We start from the raw sequence: 21,472 nt of genomic DNA on the forward strand, positions 1-21,472 counted from the left end.
TCGTAGCTAACAGTGTCTTATGTGGGACCTTATCAAATGCCTTGTGGAAGTCCATATAAATAACATCCACTGACATTCCCCTGTCCACTACTTTAGTCACCTCTTCAAAAAATTCAATCAGGTTTGTCGGGCATGACCCACCTTTCACAAATCCATGCTGGCTCTCTCTGATTAACTGAAAATTCTTGAGGTGTTCAGTCACCCTATCCTTAATTATAGACTCCAGCATTTTCCCCACAACAGATGTTGGGCTAACTGGTCTATAATACCCCGGTTTCCCTCCTTTCTTAAAAAGCGGAGTGACGTGTGCAATTTTCCAATCTAGAGGGACAGTTCCTGAATCTAGAGAACTTTGAAAGATTATAGTTAGGGCATCTGCAATGTGCTTACCTACTTCCTTTAAAATCCTGGGATGAAAACCATCAGGTCCTGGGGATTTGTCACTCTTTAGTGCTACTTCTTTCTTTCATTGGAGTTGCACCTGGAAGGCATACTAAATTGGGTACTTGAAGACATACACTATTCATGGTCACCAAGGGAAAGCCATGGCCAAAAAAAATTATTAGCACATATCCTTACAGGGAAATTGGTTAAGTTTAATTTTCACTTTGTCCAGAATTAATTTCTAATGGCAGATTTCGGTAGCAGATGATGAATAAATGGGCATGCATGGTGGATTAGGTAAACAAAAGTAGGGGACAGTGGTGCCCATGGTGTTTAGGCAGTTAATGGTGTGGTTGTGGCCCTGACTGCTTGAGCACGAAATAAAAACAGAAAATGCTGGAGAAGCTCAGCAAGTCAGGCAGCATCTGTGGAGAAAGGAACAGTTAACGTTTCAGGTCAAAGACCTTTCGTCAGAACTGGAAGATGTTAGAGTTTTTAAGCAAGTACAAAGCCAGGGGAAGGAGGAAAGAACAAAATGGAAGGTGTCTAATAGGTGGAGGGCACGAGTGATTAAATGACAAAAGGCAGCAAAGAAGGTGGTAATGGGACAGGTTAAGAAACACAAGATTGATCAGGAGTAGCTGTAAATGGCAGCAGCAGAACCATTACCAGCACTAGCTGACTGAAAAAATGGGAGTCATGGTTATGATCTGTAATGGTTCTGTTGCTGCCATTTACAGCTACTCCAGATCAATCTCTCTCAAACCTGTCCCATTACCACCTTCCTTGCCTTGTACCATCATCCCTTTTTTTATTTAATCACTTGTGCCTGCCACCCCGTCACAGACCTTCCCTTTTTGTTCTTTCCTCGCCTCTTCTCTTTTTTCCCCCCCCCCCACTTTCCCTGGCTCTACTTGCTCAAAAACTTTAACTCTTAACATCTTCCAGTTCTGACGAAAGGTCTTCGACCTGCAACATTAATTCTGTTTCTTCCTCCACAGATGCTGCCTGACTTGTTGAGCTTCTCCAGCATTTTCTGTTTATATTTCAGATTTCCAGCATCCGCAGTAATTTGCTTTTGCTTGAGCATGAAAGCGGTCTCAATGTAGCTGATGCTGTTGTCCATTACATTCAGGTGAAGGGTTCTTCCTGACTGCAGGTTGCATGAGAGGAGATGGCATATTTCAAAGACTGCCTCTCAGTGAAAATTTGGTAGCAAAGGTAGATCTCTTACATTCCCAAGTAGCTCTGGCGAGTTTTTTAGTGCCATACACTTAACCCTTTTGTAACCAGAAAAGAAAAATTGCATGCCCAAAGCGCCCCCAAAGTAGCTTGGTTTCTGCAGCATATTTTGAAGGGGCATCATGGTTGCTCTCTTCCAGGCTAAATTGTAAACTGCAATTGGTGTACTGCTGCTACATAGTACTTGAATAATGGATTTTCTCATGTCATTTCCCACACAAAGTTCTGTGTTTTGGTGATAGTTAGGATAGGTGCCAAGCTAAGGCTAGTCGTCCCTTTAGGTGGTTTTGCATTAGAGTGCAGCAGGTGAACACACAGCTTGCCCTTTGTTTCCTGCATTACTCTGTAAATGACCTGACATTAAAGGAACTAACAGCATTTTAACTTTAGAAAAATGAGTCTTTGAATCTGCTGTCACGTTGAGTTGCCTGTTCATGTGAAGTTAATGCAGGGACCTGGTTGTGCATAGGTCTGCATAATGGACTAGAGTAGCTCAGCACACATACTGCGACCGGTTCTCAACATCGTACGTAAAGGGGGCAAGAGTGGCATATGGAGGTCGCTCTTCCAAAACAGAAACAAGAAAAGACAATATAAAAACATCTAATGAAGGGAAATAAAATGGGGAGGAGTAGTTGCCTTAAATTGCTCTTGTGCACCCTTAAACAAACAGCTTGGGTATCTTTCCCAGGTATCCGGAACCTGGTTTGTTTCCCCCTTTCTTTGCCAGGTTGGTGGGGTGGAAAGAGAAGAGATCTGGTTAGAAATAGAGAAAAGTGGTATGGCACGAGAAATTCAAATAACATGATGCAAGATTTTGTGTCCCCTAAACCCTACATCAATCACTGTGCCCGGGTAGTTGTGGGAACCGTACCTTATTTAGGGAGAGGGTGTGAGGGGGAGAAGAATTACAAATATGTGAGATTAAGTAAGCAAAGTGGACAAGTACTTCAAATGTTCTTTGGGGCAACTCGGGGAACACTTGAATTGAGAGCCAGAACTGATCAAGAGACATGAATTTAGAAGAGTCACCAGCACCGTCAATTAAATCCTCTTTTAGACTCTTAACAAACTTGGCCTTTGCAAATGGATTTTGAACCCAGGCGAAATCCTGCAATTCATTTGACTCTAAGAAAATATTCTCTGAATTTTGTTCAACGCTGAAACAAATGCTTACAAATTATATGAACATCTAGGACCAACATTTCGCAGTCTGTAACAGCAAGACAATGTCGGGAACGCAGTTACACCTTGCAGCACATGGCTACTCCATTAAATTAATTGAGTCTGTCAAATATGTCGGCTAAATAGTCCAGTAAAACCTGCAAGGGCTAATTGAGGAAATGAAGTGGTGATTCAGAGTCATAGAATCATAAAGTTACGGCACAAAAGGAGGCCATTTGGCCCGTGGTGGCCGAAAAAGAACTATCCAGCTTAATTCCACTTTCCAGCACTTGGTCTGTAGCCCTGTAGGTTATGGCACTTCAAGTGCACATCCAAGTACTTTTTAAATGAGTTGAGAGTTTCTGCCTCTACCATGCTTTGAGGCAGTGAGTTCCAGACCCTTACCGCCCTCTGGGTGAAAACATTTCTTCTCCAGCTCCCCTCTAATCCTTACTTTAAATCTATGCCCCCCGGTCACTGACCCCTCTGCTAAGGGAAATAGGTCCTCTCTATCTAGACCCGTCATAATTTTATATACCTGAATTAAATCTCCCTTCAGCCTCTTGTTCCAATCTTTTCTCATAGCTAAAATTCTCCAGCCCTGGCAACATCCTCGTAAACCTCCTCTATCCTCTAGTGCAATCACATCTTTCCTGTAATATGGTGACCAGAACTGTATGCAGTACTCAAGGTATGGCCTAACCAATGTTTTACACAATTCTAGCATAACCTCCCTGCTGTTATATTCTGTGCGTCAGCTAATAAAGGAAAGTATCCCGTGTGCCTTTTTGACCATCTTATCTACTTGTCTTGCTTCCTTCAGGGATCTGTGGACATGCACTCCAAGGACCCTTTGTTCCTCTAGACCTCAGTATCCTCCCATTTATTGTGTACTCCCTTGCCTTGTTTGCCTCCCCAAATGCATTACCTCATACTTCTCTGGATTGAATTCCATTTGCCACTTTTCTGCCCACCTGACCAGTCCATATCTTCCTGCAGTCTACAGCTTTCCACCTCGCTATCAACCACACTGCCAATTTTTGTATCATCTGCAAACTTCTTGATCAAGCCCCCCACATTCAAGTCCAAATCATTAATATAGAACACAAAAAGCAAGGGACCTAGTACTGAGCCTTGCGAAACCCCACTAGAAGCAGCCTTCCAATTGTGAAAACCATTATCCTTTGCTTCCTGCCACTGAGCCAATTTTGGATCCAACTAGCCACTTTCCCTTGAATCCCATGGGCTTTTACTTTTTTGATCAGTCTACCACGTGGGACCTTGTCAAAAGCCTTGCTAAAATCCAAGTACACTACATTAAACGCGTTACCCTCATCAACCCTCCTTGTTCCCTCAAAAAATTCAATGAAGTTCGTCAGACACGACCTTCCCTTAACAAATCCATGCTGACTATCTTTGATTAACCCGTCCCTTTCTAAATGACTATTTATGCTGTCCCTCAGAATTGATTCCAATAATTTGCCCACCACTGAGATTAGACTGACTGGCTGGCCTATGATTACTCAGTCTAACCTTTTCTCCCTTTTCAAACAATGGTACACCATTAGCAGTCCTCCAATCCTCTGGCACCACGCCTGTATCCATGGAGGATTGGAAAATGATGGTCAGAGCCTCTGCTATTTCCTCCCTTGCTTTTCTTAACAGCCGGGATACATTTCACCTGGGCCTGGCGATTTATCTACTTTCAAAGATGCTAAACCATTTAACACTTCCCCTCTCACTATGTTTATCCCATCCAATATTTCACACTCCTCCTCCTTCTTAACTACAATCTCTGCATCGCCCCCCTCTTTTGTGAAGTTGATCAAAAACCTGCGGCATCCTCCGAGTTTGCAGATTCTTGCCAAAATTTTGCCACGAGACAGCCATCAAATTTCTTCGATTAGTTTCGTCTGTCCTGCTCTTTCAGTTGAAAGAGCATTCGTTTGAAAAATTCTTCTGGTTTATCTTTGAGGGCAGGATGTTTGGTCTCCAAGTGGCATTTTAGTTTGCTTGGTTTCATGCTGTCCTGAGCAAGAACTTCAGTACATTGCAATCAATGATTTTCATTCGAAGCAGTAAATGTGAATCCCGAGTCCAAGTAGGGAAGACTGTATTTCCTATTTTTCTCTTCACTTGCTCTGTTTGTTCCTTCCACGGGATCAATACCTTCAACTTTACACTTCAAAAAAAATGCTCCATTCCATCAGTTATTGAACACCAAACATCAAAGGCACGTCAGTTATATAGGGGGTGATGGGGTGTTCGGTACGCTTCAATTTGAAATGCCAGATCAGTGAAGATTTGGGCAAGGAGTATCTGGACTGGTAGCAAACCATAATTTTGTGAAAAGACTTACCTGGTGTTTGCCTGCAGCTGCCACCAATGCAGCCTCAACCCACCTTCCTGCTTTACTATGGTAGACTGGCAATGAAAAGTCTGAATTTCTTTAAATTTTAAAGAGACTGGGTGAATTTAAGTTTAAATTCAAAGAAAAATTATACACCAATACAGACTTGCATAGGGAGATCTCAACACAGCTCAATGTTTGAATTCCTTCTGATTTCTAAAAGTGGAAGTTGAACCAATGAACAACAACTACTACTCATTTATATATCGCCTTTAACGCAGTTAAATATCCCAAGGCGCTTCACAGGAGGGTTATCAAACAATATTTGACACTGAGCCACATAAGGAGATATTAGGACAGGTGACCAAAGACTTGGCCGAAGAGGTAGGTTTTAAGGGGTGTCTTAAAGCAGGAGAGAGCGATAGAGGCGGAGAGGTTTAGGGAGGGAATTCCAGAGCTTAGGACCTAGGCAACTGAAGGCATGGCCATCAATGGTGGAGCGATTTAAAATTGGGGATGCACAAGAGGCCAGAATTGGAGGAGTGCAGAGATCTCGGAGGGTTGTAGGGCTGGAGGAGGTCACAGATAGGGAGGGGTGAGGTCATGGAGGGATTTGAAAATCAGAGCTATTTCTAGTGCATAGTAACTGATTAGTTACCCTAATTTTTAGAGCATTTTTTTATGGGTTTAAATTATTTACACTGACTTGCAGTACAGCTGAAGTAGGTATCAAATTAAAAATGACATTTCATAATAATGGAATAGTATCTTTACAAAAAATTTAATTGGGAAAATTATCCCTGCACAGTTTGATTTTTGTTGTATCTGGATTGATGCTACTTATAGTGGGAAAAGTGTACACTAATTACCCAGTTTATTCTAACAAAGTGTATAAATTCTGTGACTATGCAATTCTGAAATTTCCTGTCACTGGTGGTACTTGGATAGGGGTAAGTATGTGAGACTGGAGAAAATACTGGTAGCACATGAAATTTCTCTAGAATTTTGCGTTTACACTTCAGCACAAGAAATACTGTATATTTGTATCTTGTGGTTTTTAAGTTTGTTTATATTGGAAAGGGAGATTTCACCTACCTTGTAGAAAAGTATATTTTGACAATCGTGAAGGTTAATCAGCAGTACTCTAAGGATTGAAAATGTGTGTATAATTTATCACTTATTTGATATTTATAGAATAAACTCTCAACATCAAAGTTATGTATTTCATTACTATTGTGTTAAATCTCTAACTTTGTAGGTAGAAGCCATTGAAGTCTAGATCCTGATACTGCATCATTGAATCTACTGCATTGAAGAGCAGAGGACTGAAGAATTGTAAGTTACTAAGATCCAAGATAAATGAAGTGTAGTGGTTGTCTTCTAGATCTGAAGTGCCAATATTTACATAAAATGAAATTCTACCTGTGAACATCTAATGCATTAGACCATGTTAACACTTGCTAATCTACAGTTTGTGTATGAAGAACTATTGAGCTGTTGTCAAGGTTAGAAAACCATTTGAGCCACCTTCTGGTCGAAGTGATATTACAGGTCCTGGAGAATATAAATGTTTGAGAATATTGTTGTAAACCAACTTTTTAAAATATTGGGAACAAGATTTTCCTGTTAATAACAAATCCAGACTCATCTGCCAGTATTATACAAAAAATGGCAGCAGGGAGAATATTTGATTGTGGGAACTGATCAGCTACAATAGGAAGTATTGAGCCTTAGTGGGAGACAGTTTTCACTGTTATTTTTGTATTACAAATTTTAAAGGATTGCTGGTCAACCTACAAATGTTAAATGCTAATGGGGCAGTACCATTTAGCCAGTGTTTCCTCAAATTTTGCTCAAGTTAGTGGATGGTTTCATTGGTTAGCAGTCAGGATGCTATTTATCAGACTTCTCCTCTTTCATTTTTGATCAGTACTTTTTAATATAGTGTAATATCCAAAAGTATTCTTGGTTTTGAAGATGGCAATTACTGACTCTAAGCTCCAGAACAGAGAAGAAAACTGCTAGAGATCAAATGAAAACGGGTAATGCTGAAAATACACAGATCTGTCAGCATCTGAAGAGAGACTTGGATTTTCAACTTGAGATGTTCTGACACAGGTTCTGGATTTTTTTTCCTGCTGTGCATTTTCACAATTTGCTGTTTTTACTACTTGTGAATTGTTTGTTGAAGATTTGCTCCTTGGGGTACAGCTAGAAATAAAGTGTTTACATTTCCCCTCCTACTCGTGTTGCTCCCTACCTTATGGCATTGTCCAGCTGGGAAAGCAATTCTTCCCATGCAATGTCAAGCATCCTTAACACTCCTTTCTACTGGCCTACCACAAAGCAATTCAAGCAAGGTGAAATCCAGTGGCTGTTGCCATGCTTGCACTACTTTGAATAATCCAGTTGAAAACTGGGATGAGTGTTCAGCTTGCACATTAGAACTTCTACTTATTAGTCAATTACTGATTGACTAATAGTACAAAGTGAGTTACCAGGTTGCACAATCTTGACTTTTTGGCATCACTGGTGGGTTCCCTTTCATGAAGGTTCAAGGCTTGACGCAAGCCTTTGATCTGTTAACTTTCTAGCGACTTCATTGAAACTTTTTAATTGAAAAAAGCCTTCAATCTTGGGGTAATATTAAATATGAATTCCTTGGGACTTCATGATGGCTTAGTGGATAATTGCACCACTTGGCATGATTTTGAGCCATGAGGACTAGGAAAGCCTATGCTGTGTTGAATTCATTATAAATGGAGTTAGTAGATCTCAGCAAGAGCAGTGGTGAGGGCATTAGTTAGGTTGAAGGTCCCTGTGCTAGTGTTAGGGGAAAAAACAGCCAGGGTTCCTGTTTGTCGCTGTTCATTGAATACTGCTAGAAAGTGTGCGTGTTGACACGATGCACCATTCTCTACCAAAGTAGTTAATTAGTTTATTGACACTTGCAGTCTAGGCTTGCACGTGGGTGAGTCACTTGATAAAAGTGCTGGCGGCCAGCTCCACGTGGAACGCCGTCCCAGCATGAGTTGCCTTCAGGAGAGGAGGAAATAAAATTGGGAAACATCTTTTTAAATTCAGGATGCGTCTAGCTTTATTCTATTTTTGGCATGTTTGTCCAGTATACAAATATAATACAAATGAGTGATCTAAAGATCCAACAGAATGCAATATGATGGCAATATTTGTCAAACAGAATAAATAAAATGTAAAATTACCATGCTTATGGTAGAATCATTTATGGTGCTTAATAACTGCAATTTAAATTAGATATTTGTGGGGTGAAATTGGACATGGGCACAAAACAGGTGGAATCGCATTATGCAAACTTGATTGTACTTAGTAAGATAATTAAGTGCTATTTCAGCACAGTTTATTTCATGCTGTTCAGTGCTGGATCTAGTTCTGGGGAATCAAGTGGAGCAAGTGTCAGTGGGGGAACATTTAGGGAACAGTGATCATAGTATCATAAGGTTTAGGTTAGTTATGGAAATGGACAAGGAGCAATCTAGAGTAAAAATACTTAATTGGAGGAGGGCCAATTTTAGTGGGTTGAGAACATATCTGGTCCAGGTAAATTAGAATCATAGATTGGCAGGCAAAACTGTAATTGAACAATGGGCAATGTTTAAAGAGAAGATGGTTCGGGTATTGTCTAGGTACATTCCCACACGGGGGGAAAAGTAGGGAAACTAAAGCCAGAGCTCCCTAGATGACGAAAGAGATAGAGTAGGATGAAGCAAAAAAAAGTGGGTGTATTCGGTTGATAATACAAGTGAGGGCCAGGCTGAATATAGAAAGAAAGTACAGAGAAGTGAAAAAGAAAATGAGGGGCAATAAGAGAATAGACTGGCAGCTAACAGTGAATCCAAAAGTCATCTATAGGCACATAAATAGTAAACGGGTAGTAAGAGGAAGGGTGGGGCCGATTAGGGACCAAAAAGATGATCTACGCATGGAGGCAGAGGGCATGGCTGAGGTACTAAATGAGTACTTTGCATCTGTCTTCACCAAGGAAGAAGATGCTGCCGAAGACACAGTAAAAGAGGAGGTAGTTGAGATATTGGATGGGCTAAAAGTTATGATGTGGAGATGCCGGTGATGGACTGGGGTTGACAATTGTAAACAATTTTACAACACCAAGTTATAGTCCAGCAATTTTATTTTAAATTCACAAGCTTTCGGAGGCTTCCTCCTTCCTCAGGTGAACGATGTGGAAAACATCGGCTAAAAGTTGATAGAGGAGGTATTAGAAAGGCTGGGTGTACTTAACTAGGACTGGAGACTTGCAAATGTTACACCCTTCAAATAAGGATGTAAGGATACACCTGACAACTACAGGCCAGTCAATTTAACCTTGGTGGTGGGGATGCTTTTAGAAACGATAATCCGGGACAAAATTAAGTCACTTGGATAAGTGTGGATTAATAAAGGAAAGCCAGCACAGATTTGTTAAAGACAAATTGTGGTTAACTAACTTAATTGAGTTTTTTGACAAGGTAACAGGGTTGATGTTTATATGGACTTTCAAAAGGCATTTGATAAAGTGCCACATAGTTTTCAGCAAAATTGAAGCCCATGGAGTAAAAGGGGCAGTGGCAGCATGGATATGAAATTGGCTAAGTGACAGGAAACAGAGTGGTGGTGAAAGATGAGTTTTTTTTGGAGTGGAGGAAGGTATACTGTGGTGTTCCCCAGGTGTTGGTACTAGGACCACTGCTTTTATTTGATATATATTAATGACTTGGACTTGGGTGTACAGGGCACAATTTCAAAATTTGCAGATTACAAACTTGGCAGTGTAGTAAATAGTGAGGAGGATAGTAATAGATTTCAAGAGGACATAGACAAGCTGTTGGAATGGGCAGACACATGGCAGATGAAATTTTATGCCGAGAAGTGCGAAGTGATAGACTTTGGCAGGAAGAATGAGACAAGGCAATATAAACTAAATGGTACAATTCTAAAGGGGATGCAGGAACAGAGACCTGGGGGTATATTTGCACAAATCTTTGGAGGTGGCAGGTTGAGAAAGCGTTTTTAAAAAGCATACGGGATCCTAGCCTTTATAAATAGAGGCATAGAGTACAAAAGCAAAGAAGTTATGTTGGACTTTTATAAAACACTGGTTCGGCCACAACTGAAGTATTGCGCCCAATTCTGGGCACTGCACTTTAGGAAGGATGTGAGGGCCTTGGAGAGGGTGCAGAGTGGATTTACTAGAATGGTTCCAGGAATGAGGGACTTCTGTTACGCGGATAGACCGGAGAAGCTGGTGGTGCTCTCCTTTTTAGAGCAGAGAAGTTTAAGAGGAGATTTGATAGAAGTGTTCAAAATCACGAAGGGTTTAGATAAAGTAAATAGAGAAACTGTTCCCATTGGCAGAAGGGTCGAGAAGTAGAGAACACAGATTTAAGGTGATTGGCAAAAGACCCAAAGGCGACATGAGGAAAAACATATTTATGCAGCGAGTAGTTATGATCTGGAATGTGCTGCCTGAAGGGATGGTGGAGGCAGATTTGATTGTGGCTTTCAAAAAGGAATTGGGATAAATACTTGAAGGGAAAAAATTTGCAGGGCTACAGGGAAAGAGCAGAGGAATGGGACTAACTGGATTGCTCTTACAAAGAGCCGGGATGGGCTGAATGGCTGTCTTCTGTGTAGTCATTCTATGATTCTAGTGTTGAATTAAAATTTGTTGCAAAAATGCTCTGTCACAATACTGTCCAACACACAAGACATGGCAAATAGTCCTGGAGACACTTTTTGTGGAAAGAGATCAGAAAGGATCAGGAGGGCAACGAGCAGAATCAAGGTGAAAAACAGTGGGTTAAGCTGCTGCTTGTGTTGTCTGCGAACCTAGGTCCAAATATCCCCAAGCCTCTGATCCCATTTCACGTAAAGACTACACTTCGTCTTGACAACCCCCCCCCCCCCCCCCCCACCTGCTGTCCTATTTATAATCAATTAGTATGTGTGTTTCATATAATATAATTTCTACAGGGTGAATTTGAAAGCAATTAATGTAGCTTGTATTATAATATCCATTTCAGTCAATGTGGGAGGTAAAACATTAAATTTCCCTGGAAATGCCAGCAGTCTTCTATGCCTTTTTGTACTATAGGGTTTAGTTTGGTATGCATGCTGTTAGATGCAACCCTCCAAATGAAGTGCCTGGCGCTAATGCCAACAGAGAATTCTTCTTGAGCAGAGATTTTTCTGGTTGCCTGCAATGGAAAATGGTGACGGCAGCAAAGCTAGGTGGCTTCCAACAGTGACGCATGCCATAGTTGGGCAATCTTGGATCTGATCATAGCCATCCTGTCGGCTCAGCTTACCCAGCCATGCTCTTTCCCCAACTGTAGGTTTGCGTGGAGTTTTCTCAACATAAAGGAAGTTCCCAACCAGACTGCTGAAATTGTGAAATGTGACTTTGCATTAATGGTCCATTTTTGTTGCATTGTGTGTCTTTTCAAGCAACATTGTGTGTGTGAATCCACCCTAGAGTGTAAACAGGACAGAATTAACAAAGTAAAATGGAACTGTGGATCCGTAATGTAAAAGTTGCATATGGATCAAGCCTAGCTTTAATTGTGCCTTAATAACTCAACTAAACTTGCTCTCTATTCAAATCACATCTTTGCCAAACTTAACACTAGCTACACCAGCTACAAAAACAATCACCTGCATTGTATTCAGAGGTTATAACACTGCACATTAGACAATGAATGCAAGTTAAGCACTACAAGAAACTATTTCCTGGATTGAAGATGTACTTTTCTGGGAATGTCTCCAAAAGTGGGGTTTAAAATTTTAGCAGTTTTAACCACATTAATCTTCTAGTGTTTTAATGGTTTGCCTGTTATTTTTTTAATCTTGCTCATTGTTGTCGTCCTGAATATGTCGACCTCTTGCTAGGAGTATGATTCCACAGATGTTAGTTGTAGTCTGATACCTTATCTAAATGGCCTTTATTCGTTTCTGAGCCTTAATGGTGAGTGTTGGTAGGTTATTTGGTTGCAGTGGTCATCCCATTCAAACCCATTCTTCTTCCAAATGCCCCCACACAACCATTGGGTTGGAAAACGGAAGCTTAAATTAGGACACTGGTCAACTTTCCCCTCTAACCCAGGGTGCTGAGGCCACTTGTTGTGACCCCATTGCCAGCCTGGCTGAGGTCAGCCTACTCAGCACTGGGATTAATCTTGGGATGTTCCTAATCTGGTTTAATAGTTTTCCATGGGGAAAGTGCAATTTTTAAATCCTTGCAATAACAATATTTGAGGTTCAGTGGAGATGAAGTGGCAGTATGGATGAATTTGTAGTCTTAATTTAGTTTGTTCATTTAGCATACCTTACTGTGGAATATGGTAGTTCAGCATGTAAAGTTAGGGAAATGATAATACAAAAGGCATCACTTTAGCTAACTTGTAAGGAATCTTACAACACCAGGTTATAGTCCAACTGTTTTATTTGAAAATCACAAGCTTTCGGAGGCTTTCTCCTTCGTCAGATGAGTGTGTCACTTCGTCACTCACCTGACGAAGGAGAAAGCCTCCGAAAGCTTGTGATTTTCAAATAAAACAGTTGGACTATAACCTGGTGTTGTAAGATTCCTTGCATTTGTCAACCCCAGTCCATCACCGGCATCTCCACATCATAGTTAACTTGTATGAGCATTGCGAAGTATCTACTTATGTAGATAAAGTCTTCATGTTCTGTTTTTAAAATCTTATGCTCTGCTCGTGTTGAATTCGAGTTTCATGAACAACATTGTGCAACAAATTGGAACATTAAAAGTGATCTAATTTCTAGTATCTCTAATTGGGTTTGTACTGTGTGTTTTAGGTAGAAACTTTTATCTATATCTCCAGATTTCTTTACTGAGCACTCCAATAAAACTTCCCTGTTGAAGGGAGTATGTTAGCTGGAGTAGTGTTTTCCTGCTTTGACAGAGCCTTTCTGGATGACTAAATATTTGTCATTCATTTTATTTTTAGGTGGTCAAAAAATTGAAGTCCATATATAATTCACTTTCTTTCAGAATTTTTTTAATAGCTTGCTGTCACAAGTTAAGTCAGTTGCATTCATGCTGTTGAATAAATTTCTCATTCCTAGGAATATTTCATCAGCTCAGTAAGAAAAGCCAATGCATAGGTCATGACTGCTGTGCTGGGTGGATCTTGTGGAGTAAAAAAAGGTTTTTTTAATGCTTTGACTTATTTAGGAGATTACTTGATTAGCTGTAATTAGTTTCATTTTAACAGTGAGACTTATTAGTAAGTAGGATATAATGGTACTAATCCATTAACAGTGGGTTTTCTCAACTAGACTGTTGATCTTAATATTTTAATATATACCTGAGGTTTGCAGTAAACTGCTTGTAGTGTAATATAATTGTTAAATTGGACATTGCTCTCTCCTCTTCCTTCTCCCCTCTCTCTCCTTCCTTCCCTCTTCCCCTTCATGTCTTCATCTACGTGAAGCTCCTTGGCAAAATCATCTGCAGACATGGGGTCAGGTTCCACATATACTTATGACACCCAGCTCTAACACTCCATCACCTTTCAACCCCTCCACTGCCTCTGTGTTGTCACACTACCTGTCCAGTATTCAATCGTGGATGAGCCGCAGTTTACTCCAGTTAAATATTGGGAAGACAGATGTGGAAAAATTTCTTCACTCAGGGATGTGAATCTTTGGAATTCTCTATCTCAGAGGATGGTGGATGCTCAGTTATTGAGTATATTAAAGACAGATCGATGGATTTTTGGACACGAAGGGGATATAGGGATAGGGCGGGAAAGTAGAGTTGGGGTCGAAGATCAGCCATGATCTTACTGAATGGCGGAGCAGGCTCGAGGGTCGTATGGCCTACTCCTATTTCTTATGTTCTTAAGACTGAAGCCACCGTCTTCGCCCCTGCCAGAAACTCAATACCACCCCCACTGATTCCATTTCCCTCCCTGGCCATTGTTTCGAGCTGAGCCAGACTGCTCACATCTTGGCATCCTATTCGAACCTGAGCTCAGCTTCTGACCCCTCTATCATAAAGACTTCCATCTCTGTAACATTGGCTGCCTCCATCTTTGCCTCAGCCCATCTCAAATCGGATCAAGCTGCTGGTCCAGATGGCATTTGCCCAAGTTTGCTCAATGAATTGGAGCTGTATTAAGTGAGTCCCTGCTCCATGTAGTTAATAGCTCGCTGGGACCTAGGATCATTGCTATGGACTGGAGGAAGGCTCATGTACCAACATTCAAAAAGGGCAACAAGTCAGAACTGGGAAATTATAGCTCCATTAGCTTGACCCCAATTATTGGAAAATTGTTATGACTGATCATTAGGGATGCTCTGTAAGACCACCTTGACACAAAAGGAGTTTTGAGGTTCACAACATGGCTTCTTGAGAAGAAGGTGGTGTCTCTCCAGCCTGATTGAATTCTTCGAGGAGCTTACTAGGTTGCTGGATGAAGGTAGCCTTGTAGACATTCTATATTTGGATTTTCAAAGCTTTTGTCAAGGTGTCACGCAATAGGTTGTTATACAAGACAATAGAGTTCTGTGGGATTGGAGGGCATATCCTGGTTGTATAAGAAATTGGTTGCATTCTTGTAGACCAGTGTTATCCAATAGAAATGGCCGAGTTGCCATGGTTGTACCTATGGCAACACCGTTTTAACCACAATGCGCTAGTTTTAGTTTAAAAAAATGCCTTACATACACTCACACAACAGAGAAGGTTAAGAGGAGATTTGATGGTGTTCAAAATTTTGAAGGGTTTAGATAATGTAAATAAAGAGAAACTGTTCCCATTGGCAGAAGGGTTGAGAACCAGAGGACACAGATTTAAGGGGATTAAGGTGGAATGCGCTGCCTGAAAGGGTGGTGGGAGCAGATTCAATTGTGGCTTTCAAAAAGGAATTGGATAAATACTTGAAGGGAAAAAATTTGTAGGGCTACAGGGAAAGAGCGGGGGAATGGCACTAACTGGATTGCTCTTAGAAAGAGACGGCATGGGCTCGATGGACCAAATGGCCGCCTTCTGTGCTGTAACCATCCCATGAATACAGGTAGTACCTTACACTGGCTAACTAGGTTTACAATTGTAAACAATTTTACAACACCAAGTTATAGTCCAGCAATTTTATTTTAAATTCACAAGCTTTCGGAGATTTCCTCCTTCCTCAGGCAAATGTTTCAAGAGCTCCTTGAAGCCTACGCATTTATACATATAGAACAATACATGGTGTTTACAGACTGCCCCTGCAACTGCCCGTTGCCAAGGCAATCACCGTGTTCAAACAGAGAGGTGTCACCTGCAGAACCCCCGAATACACATTCAACAAAAAAAAACAGGGAAAAAAAAGAGAAAAAAAACAGAGGCAGAAACATCCGGAAGGCAGAGAGAGCCAGCAAATGACCCATTATATTAAAAACAGATAACATTTGTTCGCTGGTGGGGTAACGTGTAGCGTGACATGAACCCAAGATCCCGGTTGAGGCCGTCCTCATGGGTGCGGAACTTGGCTATCAATTTCTGCTCGACGATTTTGCGTTGTCGTGTGTCTCGAAGGCCGCCTTGGAGTACGCTTACCCGAAGGTCGGTGGCTGAATGTCCATGACTGCTGAAGTGTTCCCCGACTGGGAGGGAACCCTCCTGTTTGGCGATTGTTGCGCGGTGTCCGTTCATCCGTTGTCGCAGCGTCTGCATGGTCTCGCCAATGTACCATGCTCTGGGGCATCCTTTCCTGCAACGTATGAGGTAGACAACGTTGGCCGAGTCACAGGAGTATGAACCATGCACCTGGTGGGTGGTGTCCTCTCGTGTGATGGTGGTATCTGTGTCGATGATCTGGCATGTCTTGCAGAGGTTACCGTGGCAGGGTTGTGTGGCGTCGTGGACGCTGTTCTCTTGAAAGCTAGGTAGTTTGCTGCGAACGATTGTCTGTTTGAGGTTGGGTGGCTGTTTAAAGGCGAGTAGTGGAGGTGTGGGGATGGCCATAGCGAGGTGTTTGTCCTCATTGATGACATGTTGAAGGCTGCGGAGAACATGGCGTAGTTTCTCCGCTCCGGGGAAGTACTGGACGACAAAGGGTACTCTGTTGGTTGCGTCCCGTGTTAGTCTCCTGAGGAGGTCTATGCGATTTTTTGCTGTGGCCCGTCGGAACTGTCGATCGATGAGTCGAGCGTCATATCCCGTTCTTACTAGGGCGTCTTTCAGCGTCTGTAGGTGTCCATCGCGTTCCTCCTCGTCTGAGCAGACCCTGTGTATTCGCAGGGCCTGTCCATAGGGGATGGCCTCTTTGACGTGGTTAGGGTGGAAGCTGGAAAAGTGGAGCATCGTGAGGTTGTCCGTGGGCTTGCGGTAGAGTGAGGTGCTGAGGTGCCCGTCTTTGATGGAGATTCGTGTGTCCAAGAAAGAAACTGATTCTGAGGAGTAGTCCATGGTGAGCTTGATTGTGGGATGGAACTTGTTGATGTTATCGTGTAGTCTCTTTAGTGATTCCTTGCCGTGGGTCCATAGAAAGAAAATGTCGTCGATGTATCTGGTGTATAGTGTTGGTTGGAGGTCTTGTGCAGTGAAGAAGTCCTGCTCGAACTTGTGCATGAAAATGTTGGCGTATTGGGGTGCGAATTTGGTCCCCATGGCTGTTCCGTGTGTTTGGGTAAAGAACTGGTTATCGAAGGTGAAGACATTGTGATCCAGGATGAAGCGGATGAGTTGTAGGATGGCTTCCGGAGATTGGCTGTTGTTGGTGTTGAGTATTGATGCTGTCGCAGCGATGCCGTCATCGTGGGGGATACTGGTGTATAGTGCCGAGACGTCCATCGTGGTGAGAAGTGTTCCTGGTTCAACTGGTCCGTGGGTACTGAGTTTTTGTAGGAAGTCTGTAGTGTCGCGACAGAAGCTGGGGGTTCCCTGTACGATGGGTTTCAGGATGCCCTCGATGTATCCAGAGAGGTTCTCACACAGGGTTCCGTTGCCTGATACGATGGGACGTCCGGGTGTGTTGGCTTTGTGTATCTTTGGGAGGCAGTAGAAGTCTCCCACGCGGGGATTACATGTTTTGTTTTTTTGTTGAATGTGTATTCGGGGGTTCTGCAGGTGACACCTCTCTGTCTGAACACGGTGATTGCCTTGGCAACGGGCAGTTGCAGGGGCAGTCTGTAAACACCATGTATTGTTCTATATGTATAAATGCGTAGGCTTCAAGGAGCTCTTGAAACATTTGCCTGAGGAAGGAGGAAATCTCCGAAAGCTTGTGAATTTAAAATAAAATTGCTGGACTATAACTTGGTGTTGTAAAATTGTTTACAATTGTCAACCCCAGTCCATCACCGGCATCTCCACATCATAACTAGGTTTAAGCTTTGGTTGTGGTTGTTGATGCGGTTTTCTGAACTGCTGCTCAATGGAAGTGATCATTTTAATTTAAAAATAATTGTCTTTTTTTGTGTTTAAATGGATTTGCTATTTGTGCCACCCTTGCTGATCATTTGTCACTGCTATCCTTTCCTGATGGTGGTGCCAATTTCAAGGTCTCTGCTAATTGTTATGAGTCCTTTCACTGATAAAGGTCCATGAGTTTATAAAATGGAAAACTACATGCCATTTTTCATTAATCTGTGTAGTAATATTATGAAAGAGTACTTACCATAATGTAATTGGAAAGAAATGGTACTTTTATCATACTGCAAGTGTGGGAGAGATTAAATTGAGCTGAAAAAATGTCGTCATGTTTTCAGTTTAGAAATAGTTTTCCACTTAGCATGAACTGTTATGAGAGTTAAATGCATCAGTAGAAATTTAGATGTAATATATTTGGATTTTCAAAAGGCCATTGATAAGGTGCTGCATAGTGAACAGACTCATGACTAAGTCAGGGCATGTGGAGTCTATAAAACAGAATGGCGGTTAAGGGTAATTACTCGGACTGGCAAAAGGCGGGAAATGGTGCTGGGTTGTGCACCCTTCGTACAAATGATTTGGACTCTGGAATCGGAAGTACAATTTCAAAATTTGGAGATGACACCAATCTGGGTATTGTTAATACTGAGGAAGACTGACAAAATACAAGACATTAATAAACTTGCAGAATGGGTGTGTAATTGGCAAATTAATTTCAATATAGATAATGATTTAGACCTAAATGTAAGGGGCATGATTAAGAAGTTTGCGGATGATACAAAAATTCTATAAAACAGATGGCAAGAAGATATCAATGGACTGTTGAGGTGGGCAGAAAAGTGGCGAATGGAATTCAATCTGGAGATGTGTGAGGTAATGCAAGGCAAGGGAATACACAATAAATGGGAGGATACTGAGGTGTCGAGGACCAGAGGGACCCTAGAGTGCCGGTCCATAAGTGCCTGCTCCCTGAAGGTAGCAGGACAGGTAGATAAGGTGGTTAAAAAGGCATACGGGATACTTTCCTTTATTAGCTGAATACAAGAACAGGGAGGTTATGCTAGAACTGTATAAAACACTACTTAGGCCACAGCTTGAGTGCGGCATACATTTCTGGCCACCACATTACAGAAAAGATGTGATTGCACTAGAGAGGGTACAGAGGAGAATTATGAGGATGTTGCCAGGGCTGGAGAATTTTAGCTATGAGGACAGATTGGATAGTCATAGAGTTATACAGCACGGATAGAGGCCCTTCGGCCCATCATGTCCGCGCCGGCCATCAGCCCTGTCTACTCTAATCCCATATTCCACCATATAGGCTGGGGTTGTTTTCATTGGAACAGAGGAGGCTGAGGGGTGATTTAATTGAGGTGTATAAAATTGAGGGGCCTAGATAGAGTGGATAGGAAGGACTTATTTCACTTAGCAGAGGGATCAGTGACCAGGAGACATAGATTTAAAGTAATTGGTAGAAGGATTAAAGGGGAGCTGGGGAGAAATGTTTTCACCAAGACAGTGGTAGGGGTCTAGAATTCGCTGCCTGAAAGGATGGTTGAGGCACTCTTAACACATTTAAAAAGTACTTGGATATGCACTTGAAGTACCGTAACCTACAGGACTACGGACCAAGTGCTGGAAAGTGGGATTAAGCTGGATAGCGCTTTTTCAGCTAGCACGGACACTATGGGCTGAATGACCTCCTTCTGTGCTGTGACATTTTATGATTCTATAAGTGTGAGCTGGTGCATTTTGGTAGGAAGAATAAGGAGGCCACATACTCCTTGGAAAATAAGAGTCTAAATGGGGTAGAGGAACAGAGAGATCTAGGGGTACAGATACACAAATCACTGAAAGCATTGACTCCAATTAGTAAGGCCATTTTTTTTTTTAAAAAAAGCAAACCAAGCACTTGGGTTCATTTCTAGAGGGATTGAATTGAAAAGCAGAGCTTATGCTAAACTTGTGTAGAACCTTGGTTAGGCTACACTTGGAGTACTATGCACAGTTCTGGTCTCCATATTATAAAAAGGATATAGAGGCACTGGAGAAGGTGCAAGAAAGATTTACTAGGATGATACCAGAACTGAGGTTACACCTATCGGGAAAGAATGAATAAACTGGGGCTCTTTTAGAAAAGAGGGTGACCTGATTGAGGCCTTTTAGGATTATGAAAGAATTTGATAGGGTAGGCATTGAGCAGATGTTTCCATTGGGGGGAGACCAAAACCAGGGTCATAAATGTAAGATGGTCAATAATAAATCCAATAGGGAATTCAGGAGAAATTTCTTTACCCAGTGGTTAGAATGTGGAACTCACTACCACAAGGAATAGTTGAGGCGAATAGCATAGGTGCATTTAAGCCAAAACTAGATAAACATATGAGGGAGAAAGCAGTAGAAGGTTATGCTGATGGTGTTAGATGAAGAGGGGTGGGAGGAAGCTCATGTGGAGTATCAACACTGGCATGGACCAGTTGGACCGAATGGCCTATTTCTGTGCTGTGTTTTATATAACCTACTGTAACAGGATTTACTTTGTTCTGAAATTGACATTTAATCTCACTCAAACAGCAACATTTATCTAACAATCGTGATTTTTTTTTTGTGCAGCTGGAAACGCTGTTAACTGAAAACGCTGTACAATGCGTGAGTATAAGTTGGTGGTCCTTGGCTCAGGAGGTGTTGGAAAGTCAGCTTTGGTGAGTCCTTTAACTTTGCTTTGTCATTTGTGTGCCTCCAATTTCCTACTTTTAACCATCCTTGTATGGTTCCACTGTTGGCAGCAGCCCTTATATCTAACTTCATTGACTCTTCGTGCAGGTCTAAATACTGAATGTTGGCTGGTTAATTAGCCACCTCCCTTCTCATTTGAACCTGATCCTGACATCCACACTTGAAGTAAAGGCTTTAAGGTGATAATTGGGAACCCTAGGTGACATTTTTCCCCTCCCAAACTGATGCTGAAGCCAATTGTAGCAGCCTCGCAGCTCCATTGGGTTTGATTGGATAATTCGACACATCCTAGAGATTGAACATAAGACTTCCTGATCTCTAGCTCAGAGCCACAGCTTGTAGTGTAGTACATTTATTCAGAGCACTTTTGTCAAATTCTATAATTCCCAAGCACTAGAATTAAAACAACCATTAGAGGTCATTATTGTATATTAGAATTTGACAGCAATCTGTGAAGTTTAACTAGTGTGTTTTGATAGTAATGCCAAGTCAATTGTACTGTTTTGCAGACTGTACAATTTGTTCAAGGAATATTTGTTGAAAAGTATGATCCAACAATAGAGGACTCCTACAGAAAGGTGAGTTTACCACGAAGTCAAAAGTCTTAATGTTTCTTCCCTAAAGCTAGGGCCATGACACAGCTCATCCTCAAACAAAAACAGCCAGTACCATCTAACCATGATGGTTGCTAGGTGTTTAGTAGGCTGCCATGCTTCATTCAACTGACAGTGACTATTTGGTGAACTGCTCCAGCATAGATTACTCTGAACTGCTTAGGACAGCGATATGTCACTGTCTTGGGTATGTACAGGTAAAACTTGGATAGTGATGATGGATGATTTGTGTCAAGAATATGAGCATAGGTCTTCAGCTGGAAATGTCTAATACTGCTAGTAATACCAATTGTTGTGGCTAAATGTTTAACACATCTGTTTTATAGACTCCTTTATACCACAGTATGTTTTAAACTTTTTTAAAAGATTGCACTGTTCTGTGAAATATATTGGGTCAGATTTTGCTGTCAAAATAATGATGAGGCTAATGGCACTCTCTGTTATTTATGCATAATTGGTGCAGCAACTTCAAGCAAGGAGCAGATGTACGGTTAAATGCCAATATTCAAAAGTAGCTGTCTGAGTTAACGCTGCTCTGCCGTTAGCTTCACAAAAGCAGCATTTCGC

At 41.7% G+C, this 21,472-nt stretch overlaps 1 protein-coding gene across 3 annotated transcripts in view; it reads left to right on the plus strand.

The window, feature by feature from the left end:
- Window positions 1-21,472, plus strand: part of LOC137334660 (ras-related protein Rap-1b) — a 63,699-nt gene that overhangs the window by 10,874 nt on the left and 31,353 nt on the right. For 2 of the 3 annotated variants that reach the window (XM_067999503.1, XM_067999502.1), the window contains exons 2-4: window positions 6,399-6,475; window positions 20,169-20,257; window positions 20,801-20,869. In XM_067999503.1, the coding sequence (XP_067855604.1) occupies window positions 20,201-20,257; window positions 20,801-20,869 (126 nt within the window). In that variant the 5' untranslated portion in view covers window positions 6,399-6,475; window positions 20,169-20,200. The remainder of the gene's footprint in view (window positions 1-6,398; window positions 6,476-20,168; window positions 20,258-20,800; window positions 20,870-21,472) is intronic. The other variant, XM_067999504.1, reaches the window with a different exon arrangement.

This window comes from Heptranchias perlo, chromosome 18 (genome assembly GCF_035084215.1).
Source record: "Heptranchias perlo isolate sHepPer1 chromosome 18, sHepPer1.hap1, whole genome shotgun sequence".
NCBI classification, from domain to species: domain Eukaryota; kingdom Metazoa; phylum Chordata; class Chondrichthyes; order Hexanchiformes; family Hexanchidae; genus Heptranchias; species Heptranchias perlo.